Source organism: Chaetomium strumarium, assembly GCF_033439665.1.
Source record: "Chaetomium strumarium strain CBS 333.67 chromosome Unknown B0T15scaffold_7, whole genome shotgun sequence".
Classification (NCBI taxonomy): domain Eukaryota; kingdom Fungi; phylum Ascomycota; class Sordariomycetes; order Sordariales; family Chaetomiaceae; genus Chaetomium; species Chaetomium strumarium.
In genome coordinates this window covers 2,085,530-2,103,820 of record NW_026944435.1, presented here as the reverse complement: position 1 = coordinate 2,103,820, position 18,291 = coordinate 2,085,530, and the positions used below count along the sequence as shown (strand labels likewise).

At 56.1% G+C, this 18,291-nt stretch overlaps 8 protein-coding genes across 8 annotated transcripts; 5 read left to right on the top strand and 3 right to left on the bottom strand.

Moving 5' to 3' along the window:
• Window positions 1–61: 61 nt before the first annotated feature.
• On the top strand, window positions 62–1,366 carry B0T15DRAFT_309559 (mitochondrial inner membrane protease atp-23). Its single transcript, XM_062863908.1, has 2 exons — window positions 62–977; window positions 1,053–1,366. Exons 1-2 carry the CDS (start codon window positions 366–368, stop codon window positions 1,278–1,280), a joined length of 840 nt encoding a protein of 279 aa, XP_062718337.1. The 5' UTR covers window positions 62–365; the 3' UTR covers window positions 1,281–1,366.
• A 17-nt stretch (window positions 1,367–1,383) lies between these two features.
• Window positions 1,384–2,969, bottom strand: B0T15DRAFT_309575 (kinase-like domain-containing protein). Its single transcript, XM_062863909.1, has 3 exons — window positions 2,767–2,969; window positions 1,739–2,710; window positions 1,384–1,682 (listed from the first exon to the last, which is right to left on the bottom strand). Exons 1-3 carry the CDS (start codon window positions 2,860–2,862, stop codon window positions 1,563–1,565), a joined length of 1,188 nt encoding a protein of 395 aa, XP_062718336.1. The 5' UTR covers window positions 2,863–2,969; the 3' UTR covers window positions 1,384–1,562.
• A 598-nt stretch (window positions 2,970–3,567) lies between these two features.
• Window positions 3,568–5,126, top strand: B0T15DRAFT_309627 (TIP41-like family-domain-containing protein). The gene is made up of 2 exons (XM_062863910.1): window positions 3,568–4,600; window positions 4,665–5,126. Exons 1-2 carry the CDS (start codon window positions 3,860–3,862, stop codon window positions 4,791–4,793), a joined length of 870 nt encoding a protein of 289 aa, XP_062718335.1. The 5' UTR covers window positions 3,568–3,859; the 3' UTR covers window positions 4,794–5,126.
• B0T15DRAFT_309530 (uncharacterized protein) lies at window positions 4,944–7,373 on the bottom strand. Its single transcript, XM_062863907.1, has one exon. It carries the CDS (start codon window positions 6,970–6,972, stop codon window positions 5,134–5,136), a length of 1,839 nt encoding a protein of 612 aa, XP_062718334.1. The 5' UTR covers window positions 6,973–7,373; the 3' UTR covers window positions 4,944–5,133.
• Window positions 7,374–7,647: 274 nt separating this feature from the next.
• B0T15DRAFT_497014 (kinase-like domain-containing protein) lies at window positions 7,648–8,469 on the top strand (the record flags this gene model as incomplete). The annotated part of the gene is made up of 3 exons (XM_062867234.1): window positions 7,648–7,899; window positions 7,976–8,337; window positions 8,430–8,469. 3 exons carry the CDS (start codon window positions 7,648–7,650, stop codon window positions 8,467–8,469), a joined length of 654 nt encoding a protein of 217 aa, XP_062718333.1.
• A 1,404-nt stretch (window positions 8,470–9,873) lies between these two features.
• On the top strand, window positions 9,874–10,946 carry B0T15DRAFT_309473 (uncharacterized protein). Its single transcript, XM_062863906.1, has 3 exons — window positions 9,874–10,283; window positions 10,355–10,434; window positions 10,655–10,946. Exons 1-3 carry the CDS (start codon window positions 10,028–10,030, stop codon window positions 10,814–10,816), a joined length of 498 nt encoding a protein of 165 aa, XP_062718332.1. The 5' UTR covers window positions 9,874–10,027; the 3' UTR covers window positions 10,817–10,946.
• B0T15DRAFT_543223 (peptidase M24, structural domain-containing protein) lies at window positions 10,922–13,317 on the bottom strand. Its single transcript, XM_062869976.1, has 4 exons — window positions 12,921–13,317; window positions 11,773–12,856; window positions 11,455–11,716; window positions 10,922–11,389 (listed from the first exon to the last, which is right to left on the bottom strand). The coding sequence occupies exons 1-4, from the start codon at window positions 13,162–13,164 to the stop codon at window positions 10,964–10,966; spliced, it is 2,016 nt and encodes a 671-aa protein (XP_062718331.1). The 5' UTR covers window positions 13,165–13,317; the 3' UTR covers window positions 10,922–10,963.
• A 571-nt stretch (window positions 13,318–13,888) lies between these two features.
• On the top strand, window positions 13,889–17,798 carry B0T15DRAFT_543219 (armadillo-type protein). Its single transcript, XM_062869975.1, has 7 exons — window positions 13,889–14,167; window positions 14,246–14,769; window positions 14,840–14,966; window positions 15,047–16,832; window positions 16,900–17,084; window positions 17,180–17,538; window positions 17,682–17,798. The coding sequence occupies exons 1-7, from the start codon at window positions 14,108–14,110 to the stop codon at window positions 17,764–17,766; spliced, it is 3,126 nt and encodes a 1,041-aa protein (XP_062718330.1). The 5' UTR covers window positions 13,889–14,107; the 3' UTR covers window positions 17,767–17,798.
• Window positions 17,799–18,291: the final 493 nt, after the last annotated feature.

Genomic DNA, 18,291 nt, shown 5'->3' with positions numbered 1-18,291 from the left:
TCAATTGGCCGACATCGGGAGCGCCCCAAAAATTCCGGGGTCAAACAATGCGCCCTTCTGCTGGGCTTCACCGCCTGACAAGATGGGAAGGGCGTGCCAAGCGATCATCTGTGGGCCAGCCGCTGCCGGCACCCTGCTAGCGGATAACTTTTGTGATCTTATCGACAAGACTTCGAGTTCGGACGACAACAACGATACCTAGGTACCTGGTATTTGGCACTGTGTCGACACCAACCGTGCTCGCTTCATACCCGACTCGAAACCTGACCTTGGTAACCGCTGGTACCACTAGTTTCATCAGACTCCAGGGATTGAGGATTTGGAGACGATTGCCGTCTCTGACCACCTCTCCCTTCCCTACCACAATGGCTACATTACCACCGTCAACATCACCCCCCGCCTCCTCCTCCTTCGCACCTCAAGGCGACACCAACCAACAAAGACCACAACCACAGCAGAGCCAACAACCATCCAACTCTCGACCCTTACCCCGCTTTCTCGAAAACGACCCGGCCCGCACGGGCTACGACCCCTCCCTCAAATGGTGGATGAACTACTTCAAGATCCTGACGGGCCAGATCACGCCCGAGGGGATCGAGCACTACCGCGAAGACCGATACAAGGCCAACGAGGCGCGGGACTGCGCGCGCTGCGAGGCCGACCGCGACTTCCTCTTCAAGTACTCGCCCGTCATCCGCTTCCTGCGCGACAAGGTGTCGGCCCTGAACGGGACGCTCGACGAGACCAACGTCGTGTGCCGGCGGTGTCCCGCGCGCGTGGCCGAGGACGGGCGCGTCGTGCGCCAGGGCGGCGGCTTCAGCCCGGACCATGGGATCCTGATCTGCGCGAACGAGATGCGGGACAGGAGCCACCTGGAGGACACCCTCGCGCATGAGATGGTGCATGCGTGGGACCATCTGAGGTGGAAGGTGGATTGGGCGGGAGCAAAAAGTCTCAGGCATGCTGCGTGTACTGAGGTTCGTTTCGGCCCCCTTCTCCTGATGGGGTGAGAGGAACAACTGGTGGATGCTGACCTGGTTGTGCCTGGACAGATTCGAGCGTCGATGCTGAGTGGAGAGTGTCGCTGGACGAGAGAGGCGATGGTGAGGGGGAATTGGAAGCTGACGGAGCAGTTCCAGAACTGCGTGCGGATGCGGGCGATACAGTCGGTCATGGCAAGACCGGCGTGTAGGGACGACGTACATGCGACCAAGGTGGTCAACGAGGTGTGGGACTCGTGTTTCTCGGATAAACGGCCATTTGAAGAGGTATATCGTTGACGTCTTGTTAGCCGGGCGGCTCTTTGGGTAGCTACGCCCTAGGTGTATGTACTAATGTATATATTATGGATACCGAACTTGTCCACGACGGAACAGCTGATCCAACGGGTCATAGCCCCGCGCTGTAGCTGTAGCATTCAAGATCAAACCCGCTAAAACTCCGCTATATGCAATGAACTCGAAATGTCTGGCAAAACCTGACCTTCCCCGTCGACTCCCAAACGCCTATTCTTTACTCCTAGAACAACTCGCAGACCAAGAAAAAACCATCGGCTCCGGGCATTATTTGAGCGACTTCTCCCTGTTCGAGGCCCTTTCACCTTTCACGCAGTGCTTGATGATCCAAGGGTGGTTCTGGACCTCTTCAAGCGGGAGACGCTTCTCAGGGTCAAGCACCAAAAGCTGTGCTCTATTAGCGACAAGAACAGAAGGGATTGCGGAAGAGGCGGAGGGCATACCTTTCTGATAAGATCCTTGGCCTCCTTGCTCACCCACTCCGGGATGGTCATGTCGGCCCTGGCAATTCGCTTCTGCGTCATGATGGGCGTGTCTTCGAACGGCGCCTCGCCAACGAGGAACTCGTACGTCAGCACGCCCAGACTCCACAGGTCGACCTTCTCGTCGTACCAGTTGTCTTTGCTGCCGGACTTGATCATCTCGGGCGGGAGATAGTCCAGCGTGCCGCAGAGGGTCTTGCGCCTGTTGTTCGGCGCGTGCACGCTCCAGCCAAAGTCGGAGATCTTGATCTCGCCGTGGATGCCCATGAGGATATTCTCGGGCTTGATGTCCCTGTGGATGACGTGCTTGCGGTGCAGGTAGCGCAGCGCCGACGCCATCTGGGCAATGTACTGCGCCGCCTTCCACTCCGGGAACCGGTTCTCGCGCCGCAGGTGCTTGTACAGCTCGCCCTTCCCCGCGAACTCGAGGATCAGGAAAATGCGCTTGCTGTCGTGAAAGTGCCCGTAGAGTTTCAAAATGTTGGGGTGGCGCAGATTGCTCTGGATCTCGATCTCGCGCCGCACTTGCTTCTCCACGCCCGATCCATGCTGCAGCTCGGACTTGTAGAGCACCTTGAGTGCGCAGATGTAGCCGCTGCTGCGCTCGCGTGCCAGATACACTCGTCCAAACTTGCCCTTGCCGAGTGGCCGCCCAATCTCGAACATACCCAAGTGGAACTGCTTGGGCACGAGAGGTTGGTCGACGTAGGTGTGCTCAGCATCGTCGGAGATGCGTGATGATAGTGACGTCGATTTATCCTTCTTTGGCGACGACGCCAGGTTAGTTGGGATGGCCGAGCTCTTCCACTGAGCGGCCTGGGATGGGAGAGTGACGGTGGCGGTAACGGTGTTGGTACTTTGTGCTTGCAGAGCAACTTTGTACAGGTTTGGTCTGCTGGCACTGTGCGCAAGCTGGCTCGAGGAAGTGACGGCCTACGTGATTGAATCAGCAACTGGCAAGGCCAAAAGCTGTCGTTATAAATGCATACCTTTGCCTTCTGATAGAGACGACCGGTCGCCCCGGGATCGTTTTCATCCGTCACGGACAGCCGCTCGAAGTGAGATTCCAGCGTTCGTGTGGCCATTTTGAATTCGGGTAGGGAGATGCCCGGTGATGGGATAGTGTTCAAGCGCTGGCCAGACGGCAGAATTATTGACGCTGTTGTGCTGCCTCGAAATGGCAACCTGAAATTGGAGATGCCAGGATGGGGCGACTTTATGGGGATTATTTACCCTGGACGTCAATCGCCGTTGCCTAGCAACCCGCGGCTAAGCTAGGTACTCCACCGCTTCCGATGGTTACAGCGACTCAGCGGCGCACTTCCTCAACAAGTTGAACCTGAAACCACTACATACAGTTCGGAATGGTCCTCTATGAATGGTAGGGTACGTCCTTGCGGAGAACCAGGTATTGGGCAAATATCTGAAGTTCGGCGTTGCGTATGCCTCGGTACGGAGTACTAATAGCAATAGCACATCATTTCCATGTTGCTGCATAGGGACCTACCTGTGCGCAAGATATGGGCAAGTTGGTAACTAATAGTTCTTAAAACGTTTTGCCGTACATCATCCAAGATATGATTTTATGGAGCTTGATAGACTTAATTCTTCCCTTATTACACTGGCACCGTACAGTTGAGGCAATTGATGTGGGCAACTTACGGAATACCTAAACGGTGACCAGCCTGCGTCCACTTTATCTCCAAGCTTGCCCCGCCAAATGGAACTTAGTTGAACAGCTCCAACTTAAACCCCCGCCATCGCGAGCTCGTTGACCCTGGAAGCTGCACAAACAATAATCCTATTACACAAAGTGTATTGGTTATACTGATTTCCCGACCAGCTAGGACCCTATTAGTACAGAAGGAGCGAAGTTTTAGCGCCGTTCTTCAGCACATCGCCAGCTCCCAAGCCTAGACGAGGCTGCAGCAACCCGGAGAATCTTCCGTTCGCCTGCGCGCGACTACAACACTCAACCTCTACCAGCTACTGCTCGTTCCGGCGAGCGACACCTAACTTGAGCTCAACGCACGAAACAACTCCCGACCCAAGGCCAGCCTGACAGTACACCAACTGCGCAAAATGGAACCCCCAGCTGCCGCCTTCGAGCCATACCCCTCCTCCTCCGCACTCACCCTCGCAACCCGCAGCCACACGCAGGGCACCTTCCAGATCTCGGCCCGCAAGCTCCCGATCCTCAAAGCGGGCCCCATAGACGCCATGTCCGCGCGCATAGGGATCCCCATCCCCGAGATGATCTTTGGCGACAACCTGGTCTCCATCACGCACGCGCCGTCCGGGTGGAGCATCTCCTTCAGCGCGGAGCCGGCGCTCGACACGGTCGACAAGACCGGGGAGGGCGGGATGCTGCGGGTGGCGTACGCGCGCGAGTGGAGCAGCAGCCGGGAGAAGACGAGCGCGGCGGATATCAAGGAGGTGGTCAAGCCTTTTGACTGGAGCTATTCGGCCAAGTATGTCGGGGATGAGGTTAGAACCGGGGATGGGAGGGGGTTGGAAATTAAGGGCGGGGAGGGAGAGGAGGCGGAGGAGATACCGCTTGAGTTGCTGAAGAGGAGGGATCCAATCCTCTTCGCGGACGAGGTTGTGCTGTATGAGAGTGAGTTGGATGATAATGGGATCAGCATCATGAGCGTGAAGTTCAGGGTCATGGAGCAGCGGATGTTGCTGCTCTGCCGGCTGTTCATGAGGTTAGATGGGGTGTTGGTGCGGGTGAGGGATACGAGGGTGTATGTGGACTTTGAGAGGGAGGTGGTGATTCGGGAGTACACGGCGCGGGAGGACGCGTTTGAGAATGTCAAACGGGTGAGTGGTTGCTTTCTATCTTCCTCTGATATGATGAAGTGTGGGTGCGCTGACAGAATGGCAGAATCTTTACATGCAGGGGCTGCTGCCAGATGCCATTACGGTGGCCCTGAGAGATTCCAACCAGGTTGCGAACTTGCTCCCTGTTGTTGAACGCTCGCTGGAGAATGCCTGCTTGGCGATGAAATCATAGCACACTGCTGATTAACGCGGTCCAGTGCAGAGAAAGCGGTTTGCCTGTAAGGGTCGGAACCTACCGTTGCACTTAGATCACGAGGGATGAACCGACATGGGCATCAGCTTTTGTCAAGACGCAAGCAAGCATCTGGGGTTCGCATCAGAGAAGCCATTACTACCCGCCTTTCAAGCAAACGCTTATACCCAGAGCAAAGTCTACTAAGTAGGCAAATACAAACAACCTGACCTCTCCACTCCCTGGTGCTATGAGTCTGCTGATCAACTCCAGCCAAGTCATCATAACCTAACACGTTGCCAAAACGAAGCGAAACATTTATCACATCCCTCTTAACCCGTCATCGGGCATCCGGGTCTGGCGAAGAGCTTTCTGTGACGACCTCGAATGCCAGCTCCCACTTATCCACCTCTTTGAACTTCTTAGCGGCCTTCTGGAGTTCCTCGCCGATGCGCTCTCTCATCACCTGGCTGGTCTCCTCATCAGGAAGATCCACCTCCGCCGCCTCCTCGTTCTCTTCTTCACCATCACTGGCGACGACAGTTTCCTCCTCAACCTCCTCATTCTCCTTGTCATCCCCACGGGTTCCATAGGTCCTCCGGGCGCGGCTTTTGTCGTTACCGTTACCGGGCCCAATTGCCTTACCCTTAGCATTGGCTGTTGCCTTACTTAAGGGCCGGTGCGGCTTCCTCCTCCGTGCCCGGGAATCGACATATGAAAGCTCATTCTCATCATCTACCGCTCTAGCGTCGTCTTCTGACGTGTCTAGGTCGAACGGGTCGTTGCTGCCGCTATCACGGTTGGAAGCTTTCTGACGCCGGCGAGGCAGAAGCGAGGTTAAATCTGCCGTCGTCATCTTCTTCTCGGGCGGTGGCGCCTTCGGCTTCGGGATGGCCTTGGGCGGTGGCGCGTAATTGGGTGAATGGGTCAATGATGGGGGAGAGGAGAGGTCCGATGAGGAGTCCATAGCCTCTGGGGTTTTTGCTGCTCTTGGCGGAGCCTTGCGCGTGTAGGTGCGATGAGCGAGCGTGTCCAGAGGTGGTAGCGGGACGGGACTGCCGCTTTCCGATGAACTGCTGATAGGAGGCGCCATATCCGGATCGTTCTCTGGAACTGGGGTTGAGAAGCCATCCTGCTCTCGAGTGCGTCTGCGCCCACGTGGTAGGCTCGAACCAGGCTCAACATCCACCTCAATTGACTGGTGGATTTCCTCCGCGTCTGCATCATCCGACTCCAGGGCTGGCCTCTTTTCGCGACCATCTTCGTGGCTCTCTAGAGACTTACGCTTGCGCGATTGCAAAATGGGTGACCCCTCCCGAGAACCGCTGGTTACAAGCGAGGCACGTGTTTGCCTTCGTGTTTTGTCGATGGGAGTCGACTCGCCTTCGGGGCCGGAATCTTCGCCATCTCCGAGGACACTTGCATTCCTTGAAGCCTGCGAAGCCACCGACTGAGATCGCCCCGTCCGAGCCTTGCGTGCCGTCCCAATGATGCTAGGCTCGCGCGCACGTCGTCTAAAATTACCGAAAGTGAGAGTCGTGCTGATGCTCGGCGTGGTCTGTCGTCCTCTGCTGCTCGGTCGGATGGGCCCATCATTTCTCCCAGCAACACTCGACTGTCGGGGTCGGCGCTTGAACATGGCAACGTTGATAGAGGAAGTGTCTGTTGAGCGATAACCGGTACGGGTCTCCTCGATGACATTTTCTGTGTCATCCAAGCTATCGTCCAGGTTGCCGAAGAAATCGCTGTCTAAATCCAGTCCTGACGCGTCGGTCAACCGAGGCTGGATCTCAAGCTCGACGGCTTGGTTCTCCGTTTCATCCGGCCTTGACGTGGAGGTGAGATCGTCCAATCGGTTCATCGCTTCATCCCGCCTGCGTCTCGAGTCCTCCAACGCCTTCGCTTGCTTCGAGTCCGGCCCCAGGTCGTCGGTCGTGAGCGGACGGGGCTGTACCTCGTCGGCTTTCGCGGCCTCGGCAGCAGCGCGGCGCTTCCTCATGCGCTCCTTTTCGCGGTCGCTCACATCGTAAATATCACTACTCGGAAACTCGGGTTGAGCGACAGCAGGTTTCGCCGCGACGGGCGGCGTCGGAGACGATTGATTTCGCTCTTCAGCGCGTGGTGACGGCGCCTTGGTGGGACGCGTCGCGGTGACACGCGATCGCTTTGGTCGAGGCATTGTCCGTTACAGGATGTAGACTCTTGCGAGGCTGGGTGTCGAAAGGATCAACAGGGTTACTTCCGGTGTCAATTGCGGAGGTAGGTTGAGAAACCGGGATGGCGAATATTTGGCGGGGGATGACTTTGTAGATTCAAACGACGCGTCTGACACGCGAACCCGGACGGATCATGGATGCCGGCAGTTCCAAGTGGTCTGTGCGCGAGCTCGTATAGGTACTGTGGGGCATTCGGGGTTGACTTACACGAAGTTCACTGCACAGCACGAGTCCGAAGGTAGGAGATGAAGAGGGCTATGTATTCTAAACCGCTGCCCGATGAAAATGGGAATTAGCGTACCGGAACATGATTTCTTCCCAACGCCTAGAATATATGTCACAACTCCATCCATTTTGTAATCCAATGCGGCCCGCTCGGTTATCAAGAATGAGAAGGCAACGGCCGTAACGCTCTGCTGCCAGTATCCTGAGTTACGCAACTAATTTCCTCCATCACTTTTGCATTCTGTTGAATCTGCTTAGAATCCCGGTTTAGGTGTGAAACGACGACGGGACTTTGTCCTGACTTGGACCAGTGGCACGTTGGGACTCTAAATCCCAGTGCAAAGCTTCCATTCCAACTTGAGCCCCTTTTTCTCACTTCGAGAAGAGACCATTCCAGCACCTCGACGTTCAAAATGGCAGACAATACCAGTCTCATCAATCTCCCTACCGGTTTTGACTTTAAAGATTACATCGGAGGCGGTAACAGTGGAATAGTCCTCCTTGACAAGCACACGTTAACGGTCATCAAAATCCGGCTTGATGGGGACCACTCCCCAGAGATCGACATCGAGCGACAGATCTATGAGCGTTTCATCGAGCGCGGCGGCCAAAAAGGGATCCCGATCTTCTACGGAACCTTCAAACATGGGATCCGCCTTGATCATGTCTGTCACGGCAACGTCCGATCATACCTTGACGAGAACGCCGCCGATGAGAAGACTAGGATGCGGTCGGCTCCAGGTTGCCGAAGCTCTTGATTTCGTTCACGAATGCGGTGTCATCCATGGAGACGTCCAAGGCTTCAACGTGCTAATTGACTGGCGCCTTGACGCAAAGCTAGCAGATTTCGCCGGGTCTTCGCTCGATGGCTCTCCGCTTCTGATCGCTACAAATGAAAGCCACACCTGCCCAGGGCGCGGACTGTCCCGCAAAGGTGACATATTTGCGCTCGGTTCCACAAACTACGAGTTGATGACGGGCTGTCCGCCATATGCTGGGCTCTCTGACAGCGTGATTCGCTCGCGCTACTCCAAGGGCCAATATCCCGACACCAAGTCCCTAGGGGCTGTCGGCAGCATCATCACGAAGTGCTGGCGTGGGAAGTACGACGGATGCAAGCAAGTTGTTGATTACTTGAAAGGTGAATGTTCTCTGTTCTGGTAGCCTTAACGGGGTGCAGCTGATACATCAATAGCTGCGAGGAACTCCATTCTCGCCTCCTTGTCACACAGTGACGCTGGCAATTCCAAGTACGCCCCGACATACACTAGCCTTCTTATGGCCACCGTCTTGGCTGCTGCCACATCAGCCCTCGTCGCATTAAAGTTGTCGAGAGGTCGTTGACTGTCATAACTCAGATTCCATCTTGTCCCACGAAATACGACTGGCTGCCAGAAATGGGAAGGAAGGCAGGTAAGGCCAAGTGCCAGTCTAACTGAGTTCTCCTCCGTCGGGGCGGTACGTTCGTGCTACATTTTCTGCCGCTACGCCGGGGAATATGAGGGTGACGATCAGGGAGATGTACAAGAATGTGATGGGCTACCTAATGATGTGATTGTAACGGAAGACGCTGTTATACCTGACGAGACTGGGACATGCTACCCTTGTAGCAAGCAAAGAGATCATATCCCGGGGCTTTTTTTGACTAGCAATTGATTCCACGTGAGCCGAGCAACGTCAAGGGCAATTGTCCTTGATATACAAGCCTTCTACAGGCATGTTCAAGCAGCTTCCCAGGGGGCTGGGCCTAGCGGGCACGCGGGTTCGGTATCGACCACTGGCCGACCCAGAACCGAACTCACTCGCACTGGCCAGGGCTGCCTGGCAATTGAGGTACGCACCTCGACCTGTAGCTGAGCAACCTTCCCTCTACGGAGGGTTGCCGAGTCGGTTACTACGGTAATTCTTTTTGGACTAACTTACTTCGGTTGCAATCACTGTGGTATCCAATGTTGGTGTTCAGTTCATGGGTTAAGGCGGCATCGCCAAAGTTTCTCTTTTGGGCTTTTGCTGCCGAGGTGAGGTGGTCTGGATGAGGATGAGGACGTAGCACGGTCAGACCAGAGGGAGGTGAGACAGGGTGAGGCAGCTGCCGTGGCCCAATGCGCAGTGGTGACATCAAAGAACGGGTATATAAGTTCCCATGGTGGGCACTCCTTCCAACACCCCCTGCAACCGCACACAAATCGTCACGAAACATCTTTGTGGCGATGTGGTCGAGCTGTGAGAAATCGTCTAACATCCTCTGTGTGTGCAACCCTGCTGTGGAGATTGTGGGACCACATGTTCGATTCGCGGTAGCATCACTTTTTCTCATGTTTTATCAAATTATATTGCTTGTGGCAGCATCGCCATTGAGTTTCATAACCACGGCCATCACAAACGGTGTGGGCGGCCCAGGGGTACCAGCCAGGCAACGGGAGAACCCTATTCTTGACTCACTTCGAGCTTGCAATCAACCACTGTTCTCCTGGGGCCACTGATCATAAACCTGAGTTCCCGCACTCGAGACCGGTAGGATGTGTTGTTGTAGACCACACCTCCTATTCCGCGTCAAGAGAACGCGAACTTTGTCGCGCAATCCAGTGATCTCCTCAGTACCTAGCCGATTACGTCACACTGTACAGTTAAACCAGCGCATCGCGTTGGCTCCAACCGGCGGTCACCAACCCTCCACACTTGCATATAACCCGCTTCCGAGCCAAGATATCAAAATACAGGAAGCATCCATAAGTCTGAAACAATTCACAGACAGGCCAGAGGTGTCATAGCCCATCCGATTGACGGCAAAAAATGGCATCACCAACGTCCACCTTCCGGCTCAGCCGGACCCTAACCCGCACCGCCCTACGACGGACCGCTCTCCCCCTCGGTCTCGGCCTCGGCCTCAGCACCGGCCTCGTGGCAGTCCACCGGCAACAGCCCATGCGATTCGACAGTGTGCCAGTATCCCAAACACGTTTGCGATCAAGCGGTGGCCAGGAACCGGGGAGGAAAGAGTTCCTCGACGCGGACACGATCAAGCAGCTCTCTGGGGGTAGCCTGTCCGGTACGCTTAACTTTGTTCTATTCCTTACCCAATATGTGTATCATCAACTTAACCCACAACTCCATACATAGGCTTCGCAGCAGGCCTCCTAGTCAGCGTCTTCTCCAAAACACTTGTCCTACTAGCAGGCATCGGGATGGCGGTTATCCAGGTACGTCTCTGTTCACATGTCTCTCGCATATACCATCCCGATTTCCGCTTCATATCACCCTTTGGGCCGTCGTTTGTCAGTGTACTCGAGTTCTTTGCGCTTTACAATGAATGCCATCTCCTGTTCCTCTGTTCCTATTCGCAAGGGGACTGCCCCCCCTTTTTCCACCACTGCTATTCTGCTGACACGAGCGGCCCTAATTCCCGCCCCGGCTTACCAGATCGCCGCGCGCAACGGGATAGACCTGATCGGATACCTCAGGCTCAAGGACCGCGCCAAATCGTCACCAGTCCTAGCAGCGCTGAACCGGCACATGGCATTCAAGCTCTCGTTCGCCCTGGCCTTTGCCCTCTCGGCCTTCATGTCCTTCTCAGGGGAATAGTGGTTCCCGCTTGGGGTTTTCTCCTTTCATGGCAGGGAAGAGCGCCGTTATGCCCATAGACGAACTGACGAACCGCCGGCTTGCAGCCTTGATAATCAATCATATTCCTCACTCGACTCGACGGTCAAATCGCTACATAGATAGATTTCAAAAAGGCTGCGTCTCCCTCTCCAACCACGCTTTAGTCAGCGCATCATCCGCGAAGTACCCCTCCATGCACTTGCGGATCTGCCCGTTGCTCTCATTCAGCCACTCCTTCTCTTCCTTGGTGAGCAGCGTCACGTCGATAAGGTTGCGGCAGTACGGCACCATGGTGACATGCTCGAACCCGAGGAAGGGCTTGTCGCCGAATGAGTGCTCCGTCTTGACCTCGCGAACAAGTGCCAGGTTCTCGATGCGGATGCCGTACGCGCCGTCCTCGTAGAAGCCCGGCTCGATGGAGAGCACGTTGCCCGCCGCGAGGGCGACGTCGGCGTACTGCTTCCTCGTGCCGATGCCGATCGGCCCTTCGTGAACGTTGAGGTACGAGCCCACGCCATGACCTGTGCCGTGGCGGTAGTCCAGGCCCGTTTTCTGGGGGTTGTGTTAGCCCGACGATCAGTCTAGCAGTTGTTACTGATCGGTTTTGGACAGCTTACCCAGAGGAACTGCCGGGCTAAGCAGTCGATGGCAAAACCGGTCGTGCCCTTGGGGAAGACTGCCGTATCCAGCGCAATGTTGCCCTTGAGCACAAGCGTATAGGCCTTCCTTTCTTGGGGTGACGGGGTCCCGAAGTGCAGCGTTCTCGTGACGTCGGTCGTGCCGTCCAGATACTGACCCCCTGAATCGCAAAGATAGATGGCGTTCGGGTCGATGACGGCACATGCTCCCCTTTCTGGCTTGTAGTGGATAACGGCAGCACTGCGGAGCGTCATCAGCAGAGAAATCTCGCCTTTTTCCACGACCGGGATACTCACTTTGGCCCTGTTGATGAAATAGTGTCAAAGGAGAGGCCGACGAAGTCCTTTTGTTCCTTGCGCAGCTCCTCCAGCTTGTCAGCAGCGGCCACCTCGTCGAGGACCGCCTTCTTGTTGATAAGCTGATCCTCCAGCCAGGCAAAGTACTTGATCAACGCGGCGCCATCCCGGATGTGGCATTGCCTCATACCTTCTAGCTCCGTGTCGTTCTTGACAGCTTTGGCGTCACCAACCGGGCTTCTGACCTCGTCGACGAACTTGTCCCCTCCGAGGGCGAGTTTCAACGCCCAAGATCCCTTGTTGGATACGAGGTACTTTTTGCAGGAGCCAGAAGCGCTATTCGCCTCTGCGGCGCTGGCTAAGGCCTTCGCATCCGCAAACAAGGTATCGTAAGGCTTAATCGAGACCTTGTTCTGATCCAGATATTTCCGGCACTCCTCGTTCAGCTTAGAATCGTCCACATACAGCGTCGCCGAGTCTTGCGTAACGATGGCGTACGAGAAGAACACTGGGTTGTAGTCGATGTCGCTGCCGCGGAGGTTGAAGAGCCACGCGATCTCATCAAGCATTGACAAGACGAAGCCAGCGGCCTTCTTCTTTCCCAGCTCCTTCCGCAGCTCGCTGAGTTTTGTTGCCGTGTCCTTCCCCGAATACCTCTCCGGTAGGAGCACAATAGGGTTATTGGTGCGAGGAGGCCTGTCGGTTCCCCAAACCAAATCCACCAAGTTCTCACTGACAGCCTTCACCCCGGCACCCCCGCTCTTCTTGACGCTCTCTTCCAGCTTCTCGGCGATGGAGCTCGAGATCAGGGTCGGATCGACACCCACGGTCTTGCCTCCCTCTGACTCACCGGCCGTCCACTCCTGCCATGTCGGGACATCTTGCATGCCCGTCTTCAGGAGATGCCAGTTGCCGTCCAACTGTTTGCCGGCCTGGTTGAAGTAGCGGCCGTCGGTGGCGAGGGCGGCCTTGGTGTGTGTGACTACTGCGGTTCCCGCCGACCCGGTGAAGCCAGAGATGAAAGCCCGCCGGGCGTCGCATGCTGCAATGTACTCGGAGGCGTGGCTGTCCTCGGACGGTACCACTACGGAGCGGGTGTATCGTCAGTCATCGGCACAGCCCAGGCCCACGTGACGGGGAGAGAATACCATAGATATCGACGCCCTTCTCCTTCATTAGCGACCGCAGAGCGGCCAGCCGCGCTGTTGTGTCGACAGTCTCCATCTCCTCAACTGAGGGTGAGCCAACAGTCTGGGTTTGAAATCTCCTCTTAGCTCTAAGCAAAGCAATGGCAGAAGCGGGTGGGCAGGATCGAGACAGGGAGACCGGGAGGGAACGCAGCAACAACGAGGAGGCCGAGTTCGAGCTATGCCGCGCCCATATGTGCCACATGGATTCCCCAACGGAGGTTTGGCCCTAACCGTGTCGGGCCCAAGTCAGAGCCAAGCCGGAGTAGGTAAATGTCGAGTTAGGCAGGCGGGATGCACGATAGCGTTTCTCATTCGGCAACGGGAGGTACGCAGGTTTAAGGTGACCGTCACAGGTGCAGATACAGAACCCCACTCATGGGCCGTGGCTCCCCGCTGTTTACTTACCGTGACGTCCATAGCGGGGTAGCTTTAGAAAAAGGAAGGTACCCCACCTTACCTACTTGGAGCTTCAACAGCTCCTCCTTCTCTTGCAGTGGCTTGCCATAGTATCAGTCTTTCCCTCGGCAGAGAGACGGGAATGGAAGACTAAAGTAGGTATTCTGTACGCGAGGTTGTGAAGAGTGCATAACGTTATCGCAATATTAAGCTACCTAGGTACCTACCAAATAAGTCGTTCTGCGGGCGATGATCGGCAGGGCAACGGATAACTGCATGGCATACACGACCAGGCCCCTCAGCGCCCCCATTCTAGGGTTACATCCACAGAGATGCTCTAACTTATCGCGAACTCATCAGCGAAGGTTCCACTACACCACCTAAGTTGCTTGGTTCCGGCCGTTTGTTCACTGTTGATGAATGAGCAGTTGAAGTTGCTGTTAGAAGCATATCGGACCCGCTGAGGTGCCTGCGGCGTAACTTAGGCGATGGCCATTCAAACTTCAGGTTGCTTCGAGAAGAAGTCCCAACCTGGCAAGTGTCTTTTAAAGATTGAAAGTGCCCTGCGAAGAATGAACTTGTAAAACACAAAACACAAAATCTCTCACGCTTGAAGTTCAGCAACCCCGCATTGTGCCATGGGATTCAAAGCGTAGCTTTTAAGTGACGTTGCTTGTTTGCAGAGCTGCTCCGTTTGTCGGGCCTTTCTTCTTGACCGGTGATATACTAACCCAGCACTAACAGGCGGGATGGCCGACGGTGCGATGGAGCAGCTGCCATTGCCGACAAGCCTCGCCGAGGTTGAAGCAGTAAGTGACCTGGGCTATGGCAGGGGCAGGACAGGGTTGGGATTCTCTAAAGAAACTGAAGCTGATCAATTTCGCCAGTTAATCCGAGCACTCTATCAGCCAAACCCTCCCGAGACCATCTCCAAGATTCAGGAGGTTCTGCATCGGCTGCAGCGGTCTCCCGAGGGATGGCAGCTCGCTCAGAGCCTGATTGCCCACCGTGAGGACGAAATCAGGTTCTATGCCGCCCTGACTGTCATCATCAAACTCAACCGGGACAGTGCCGGCTTGGGTGAGGACGATGCGAGGGGCCTCCTCGAAAGCATCATGGGCTGGACCATCCAGTCGCTTGTCGATGGAGCAGCTAATTTCGTGACCAAGAAGCTGTGCTCGGCGCTGGTCACCTACTTTGTGCACTTCTCGCACCTGTGGCCCAATTGCATCCGGCATTTCATCTACTGCCTGGATCTGGGACGGGGAGCTCCCGTGGAGAGCTTAGACGATGCCCTCCAGACCGATATCCTCGTCGCCAAGCTGGACCGCCCGAAGCTGAATGTGGCGATATGGTTCGCTACCACGCTTGTCGAGGAGGTTGGCAAGACGGATATGACGGCGCCCAAGTTGTGAGTAATAATAATACTAAGCTCCGAGCTCGTTTTTAGGTATATATCTATATGAGACTAACCGTACCAGCATCCAGGTACATGGTCGCCTGGTCAAAAATGCCTCCGATGCTGCCTGTCTTCTCGCCCGCGGGTTCGAACCTCCTCCCGACAAGCCGGAACTGAAGACTCAGGGAGACGCCCTCAGTTGTTTCCAGGTGAGCCCACGCCGCTGGATGAAATGAAGCAGGCAGCAGACAGTCTACGCTCCGGAGGCAGCACAACTGACTATGACCAGGCCTGGATTCTGTATGCGCAGCGCGCATCACCCAACCCCGAGCTAGTCGGCCAGTTGAGGCAGCTCGTCAGCCCTGCTATTAACTGCTTTGCAGACGACAGCCTATTCCAGCCCACCGCCGAGCTATTCAGCGACGTGCTGGCCAACTATTCCGCTTTCTTCACCAACGAGCACTACAATGCCCTCGCCTCGCTGTTCGAAAGCCCCTGGGCTGCCGAGCATTACCGGCGCTTGCTCCACGGCAATCACCACGAGGACGGCATCGCGTTCGGCCTGCTGATGCTGGCCTACGGAGACGCCAAGGTGCAAGATCTCATGCATAGCACCGACCGCCGCTCGCAGCAGTTTCTGGAGAGCCTGAGTGGGCTCCTCGCTGCCGACGGCTACCTTGTGGGCGAGGACACCATCTTCGTCCCTGCGCTCGAGTTCTGGTCCACGTTCATCGAGACCATGATCGATTCCACATACTCGGACGAGCAGGCCGCCCAGACCTGGAGACCGTACGCCGAGCAGCACCTCAAAGCTGTGGTGATGAACTGTTGGCGCAAGATCCAGTGGCCGCCGGCCGAGACCTTTGCGGAATGGGACTCGACCGAGCGCGTGGCCTTCGGCGATGCCAGGAAGGACGTCACCGACATGCTCCAGTCCGTCTTCACGCTCGAAGGCCTGAGCCTCGTCTCCTTTTTCGTCGGTCTCTTCCTGCAGGGCCTCGCGGCTCAGTCGTGGCCCGAGCTCGAGGCCTCGGCCTTCTGTCTCGGCGCGCTCTCCGACTGTATCTCGGACGACGCCAAATGTGACCCCGAGCTAAGCAAGGTCTTCGCTTCTCCTTTCCTCGACCTCCTGGGCCAGGGCCATGGCCTGATTCCGCTGCGCCTCCGGCAGACGGGACTGGCCCTGATCGAGCGGTATTGCGAGTACTTTGAGCGCAACTCGCAGTTCCTGCCGAATGTGCTCAACCTGCTCTTTGCTGCTGTGGGCGACTCTGTTCTTGGAGGCCCGTCAGCGCGCTCCATCTCTACGCTCTGCTCCTCATGTCGCTCGATCCTCACCGGGGAGGCCGGCGCGTTTATCAGGCATTACCAGAGCATCCGCAGCAGCCAGGTGCTCGACTCGCTGGCCGAGGAGAGGATCGTGCTCTCCATCGCATCTATCATCCAGGCCATCAAAGACGAAACCCAGAGACTGGGCATGTTTGAGGAGCTCTACAACTTCCTCAAGCGAGACTTTGAGCTCGCTGTCCAGCTCAAGGCAAACCCCAGTCTGCTGAACCTTCAACATCCGGATTTCCTCCGAGGGCTCGACCCACCGAATCCGCAGTCTGTGCCGCCGGTCGAGGAGATCGCACTGCAGATTGCCCTCCGGTCCATGAGATGCCTCGCCAGCATGGCCAAGGGCATGCAGGATGTGAAGGAGCATCCCATCGACCTGGACAGCGAACCGCCATCCCATCACGGCAATACAAGCCTCGCCGGCCTGCAAGAGAACATCATGCGGGTGCTGGTGGAAGTGCAACGGGTTTTCCACGCCAGCGGGGAGGTCGTGGAGATCATCTGCAATATCTTCCGCGCCGGCTTCTCCGAGACAGAGCTCGGCCCGTTCGTGTTTCCGCCGGACGTCGTGACGGACTACTTCGTCCAGCAGCGGTTTGAGACGCCGCGGATTGGCACTCTGCTGAGCACCGCCTGCTCGTTCGTCGGAAGCCTCTATCGCGGACCAAAGGTCTACGTGCCCGCGCAGCTGGGGCGGCTTCTGCCGTGGGTGATTTCCATCCTCCAGGCTCTGCCAGGTATCTTTCTGTCTTTTTTACCATGCCGCATCGTCTTCCGTCTCCGTCTTCTAACTTCCACACTCAGAGCCAGAAGCCGACACGGAGGTCTCGCTCAACGGCATCTCCTTCGTCGACAAAGTCATGTCCAAATACCCCGAAGCCGTCTTCCATCCAGCGCACCACTCGCTGGTCGAATTCTTTTTCCTGTTTTCCCTCAAAGTCCTCGACAGCAAAGAGCCCCTCCCCAAGGGGGCAGCGGCCGAATTCTGGGTGCGCCCTCCCCCTCCTTTGCTTTCCTCTCCCTACTTTGTCGGGGTACCTTTTTCTAACTAGTATCTTCGGGTGGGGGGTGTGGCAAAAACCAGGCGAACTTCATCTCCCTCAAACCAGATTCCCTCACCACCACCACCACCACCTCCTCCTCCTCCTCCTCCTCCTCCAGCTCCAGCGGGAATAATAATGAGATCCAGCAAACCCTGAGCGCAGCAATGTCGCACCTGGGCCCGCTGCTCGCCCGCTCGCTCGTGTCCAACATCGGGGGCCACGCCGCTCGGTCGGAGCTCGACAAGCTGAGCGAGCCGCTCAAGCGGCTGGTCACGACGCGCGTCGAGGCCCAGAGCTGGCTGCGTCAGGCGCTGCTGGACGACTCGCTGTTTGGCGTGGGCGGCGCGGCCGAGAGGGTCGGCCGCGGGGAGAGGGAGATGTTTCTTAGGAGGGTTGTTGGGTGAGTTTCTTTTTCTTTTTTTCTTTTTTTCTTTTTTTATTTTTTTTCTTTTCTTTTCTTTTCTTTTTTTTCTTTTTTTTTTCTTTTTTTTTTTTGCCGACGAGTTTGTCTGCTAACTAATCACTTCCCGCGCGCGCACACAGGTTAAGAGGATCGCGCCAGACGAACCAGGTCGTCAGGGAATTCTGGATGGCCTGTCGTGGGTCCAACTTCTCGTATGCCTCTTAGCGGGGCCGGGCGGAAGTGAGAGCCTGGGGGAAGGGGGGCCGGGTTTGAAGTTGGGAAAGGGTTGATAGCGAGTGTAGTCCGGGGGGGAAATAGGAAAATGGCTTAAAGAGTTTTGTGATGGTATTGGTTACAAAGCCAGTAAAGAGAGTGACCAGACCGTATGGTGTAAGGGATGCAAGACCGGATGGGCTAGTTATGGGCCGCTGGAATAATATGATTCAGTTGGCGCCGTGCCATTATTCGAGGTTGGGTAACTAGTTGTGGGTGAAGCTGCCGATGCTGGACTTTGATGCTGGACATATGGATAATTAAGGGCATTACAGGCTGTATGGTATATTGTCACAGCACCAGCAATGATACATCTTGTGGAGATCCCTTTGTGGCCCCCGTAAAGGGTTGTGTCCTTCATCCGTCTTAACTCTCAGTTGTGAGGTACAGAGTTCAGAGGTGACGGCCCCTCTGGAAGCACTTGAGAAACGAATTGCGGCTAGGTATCCCTTAATGGGGTGTCTTTGTACATAGACG

Excerpts from the sequence above, each read along its gene's own strand:
- B0T15DRAFT_309559 (XM_062863908.1), top strand. The coding sequence starts at position 366 with ATGGCTACATTACCACCGTCAACATCACCCCCCGCCTCCTCCTCCTTC. Across the intron at positions 978-1,052 it reads GGCATGCTGCGTGTACTGAG|ATTCGAGCGTCGATGCTGAG; the intron begins GTTCGTTTCGGC and ends GTGCCTGGACAG.
- B0T15DRAFT_309575 (XM_062863909.1), bottom strand. The coding sequence starts at position 2,862 with ATGGCCACACGAACGCTGGAATCTCACTTCGAGCGGCTGTCCGTGACG. Across the intron at positions 2,711-2,766 it reads GTCTCTATCAGAAGGCAAAG|GCCGTCACTTCCTCGAGCCA; the intron begins GTATGCATTTAT and ends TCAATCACGTAG. Across the intron at positions 1,683-1,738 it reads CCAAGGATCTTATCAGAAAG|CTTTTGGTGCTTGACCCTGA; the intron begins GTATGCCCTCCG and ends AATAGAGCACAG.
- B0T15DRAFT_309627 (XM_062863910.1), top strand. The coding sequence starts at position 3,860 with ATGGAACCCCCAGCTGCCGCCTTCGAGCCATACCCCTCCTCCTCCGCA. Across the intron at positions 4,601-4,664 it reads CGTTTGAGAATGTCAAACGG|AATCTTTACATGCAGGGGCT; the intron begins GTGAGTGGTTGC and ends ACAGAATGGCAG.
- B0T15DRAFT_309530 (XM_062863907.1), bottom strand. The coding sequence starts at position 6,972 with ATGCCTCGACCAAAGCGATCGCGTGTCACCGCGACGCGTCCCACCAAG.
- B0T15DRAFT_309473 (XM_062863906.1), top strand. The coding sequence starts at position 10,028 with ATGGCATCACCAACGTCCACCTTCCGGCTCAGCCGGACCCTAACCCGC. Across the intron at positions 10,284-10,354 it reads CTCTGGGGGTAGCCTGTCCG|GCTTCGCAGCAGGCCTCCTA; the intron begins GTACGCTTAACT and ends CTCCATACATAG. Across the intron at positions 10,435-10,654 it reads TCGGGATGGCGGTTATCCAG|ATCGCCGCGCGCAACGGGAT; the intron begins GTACGTCTCTGT and ends CCGGCTTACCAG.
- B0T15DRAFT_543223 (XM_062869976.1), bottom strand. The coding sequence starts at position 13,164 with ATGTGGCACATATGGGCGCGGCATAGCTCGAACTCGGCCTCCTCGTTG. Across the intron at positions 11,717-11,772 it reads ATTTCATCAACAGGGCCAAA|TGCTGCCGTTATCCACTACA; the intron begins GTGAGTATCCCG and ends GACGCTCCGCAG. Across the intron at positions 11,390-11,454 it reads TAGCCCGGCAGTTCCTCTGG|AAAACGGGCCTGGACTACCG; the intron begins GTAAGCTGTCCA and ends CACAACCCCCAG.
- B0T15DRAFT_543219 (XM_062869975.1), top strand. The coding sequence starts at position 14,108 with ATGGCCGACGGTGCGATGGAGCAGCTGCCATTGCCGACAAGCCTCGCC. Across the intron at positions 14,770-14,839 it reads GATATGACGGCGCCCAAGTT|CATCCAGGTACATGGTCGCC; the intron begins GTGAGTAATAAT and ends TAACCGTACCAG. Across the intron at positions 14,967-15,046 it reads ACGCCCTCAGTTGTTTCCAG|GCCTGGATTCTGTATGCGCA; the intron begins GTGAGCCCACGC and ends GACTATGACCAG.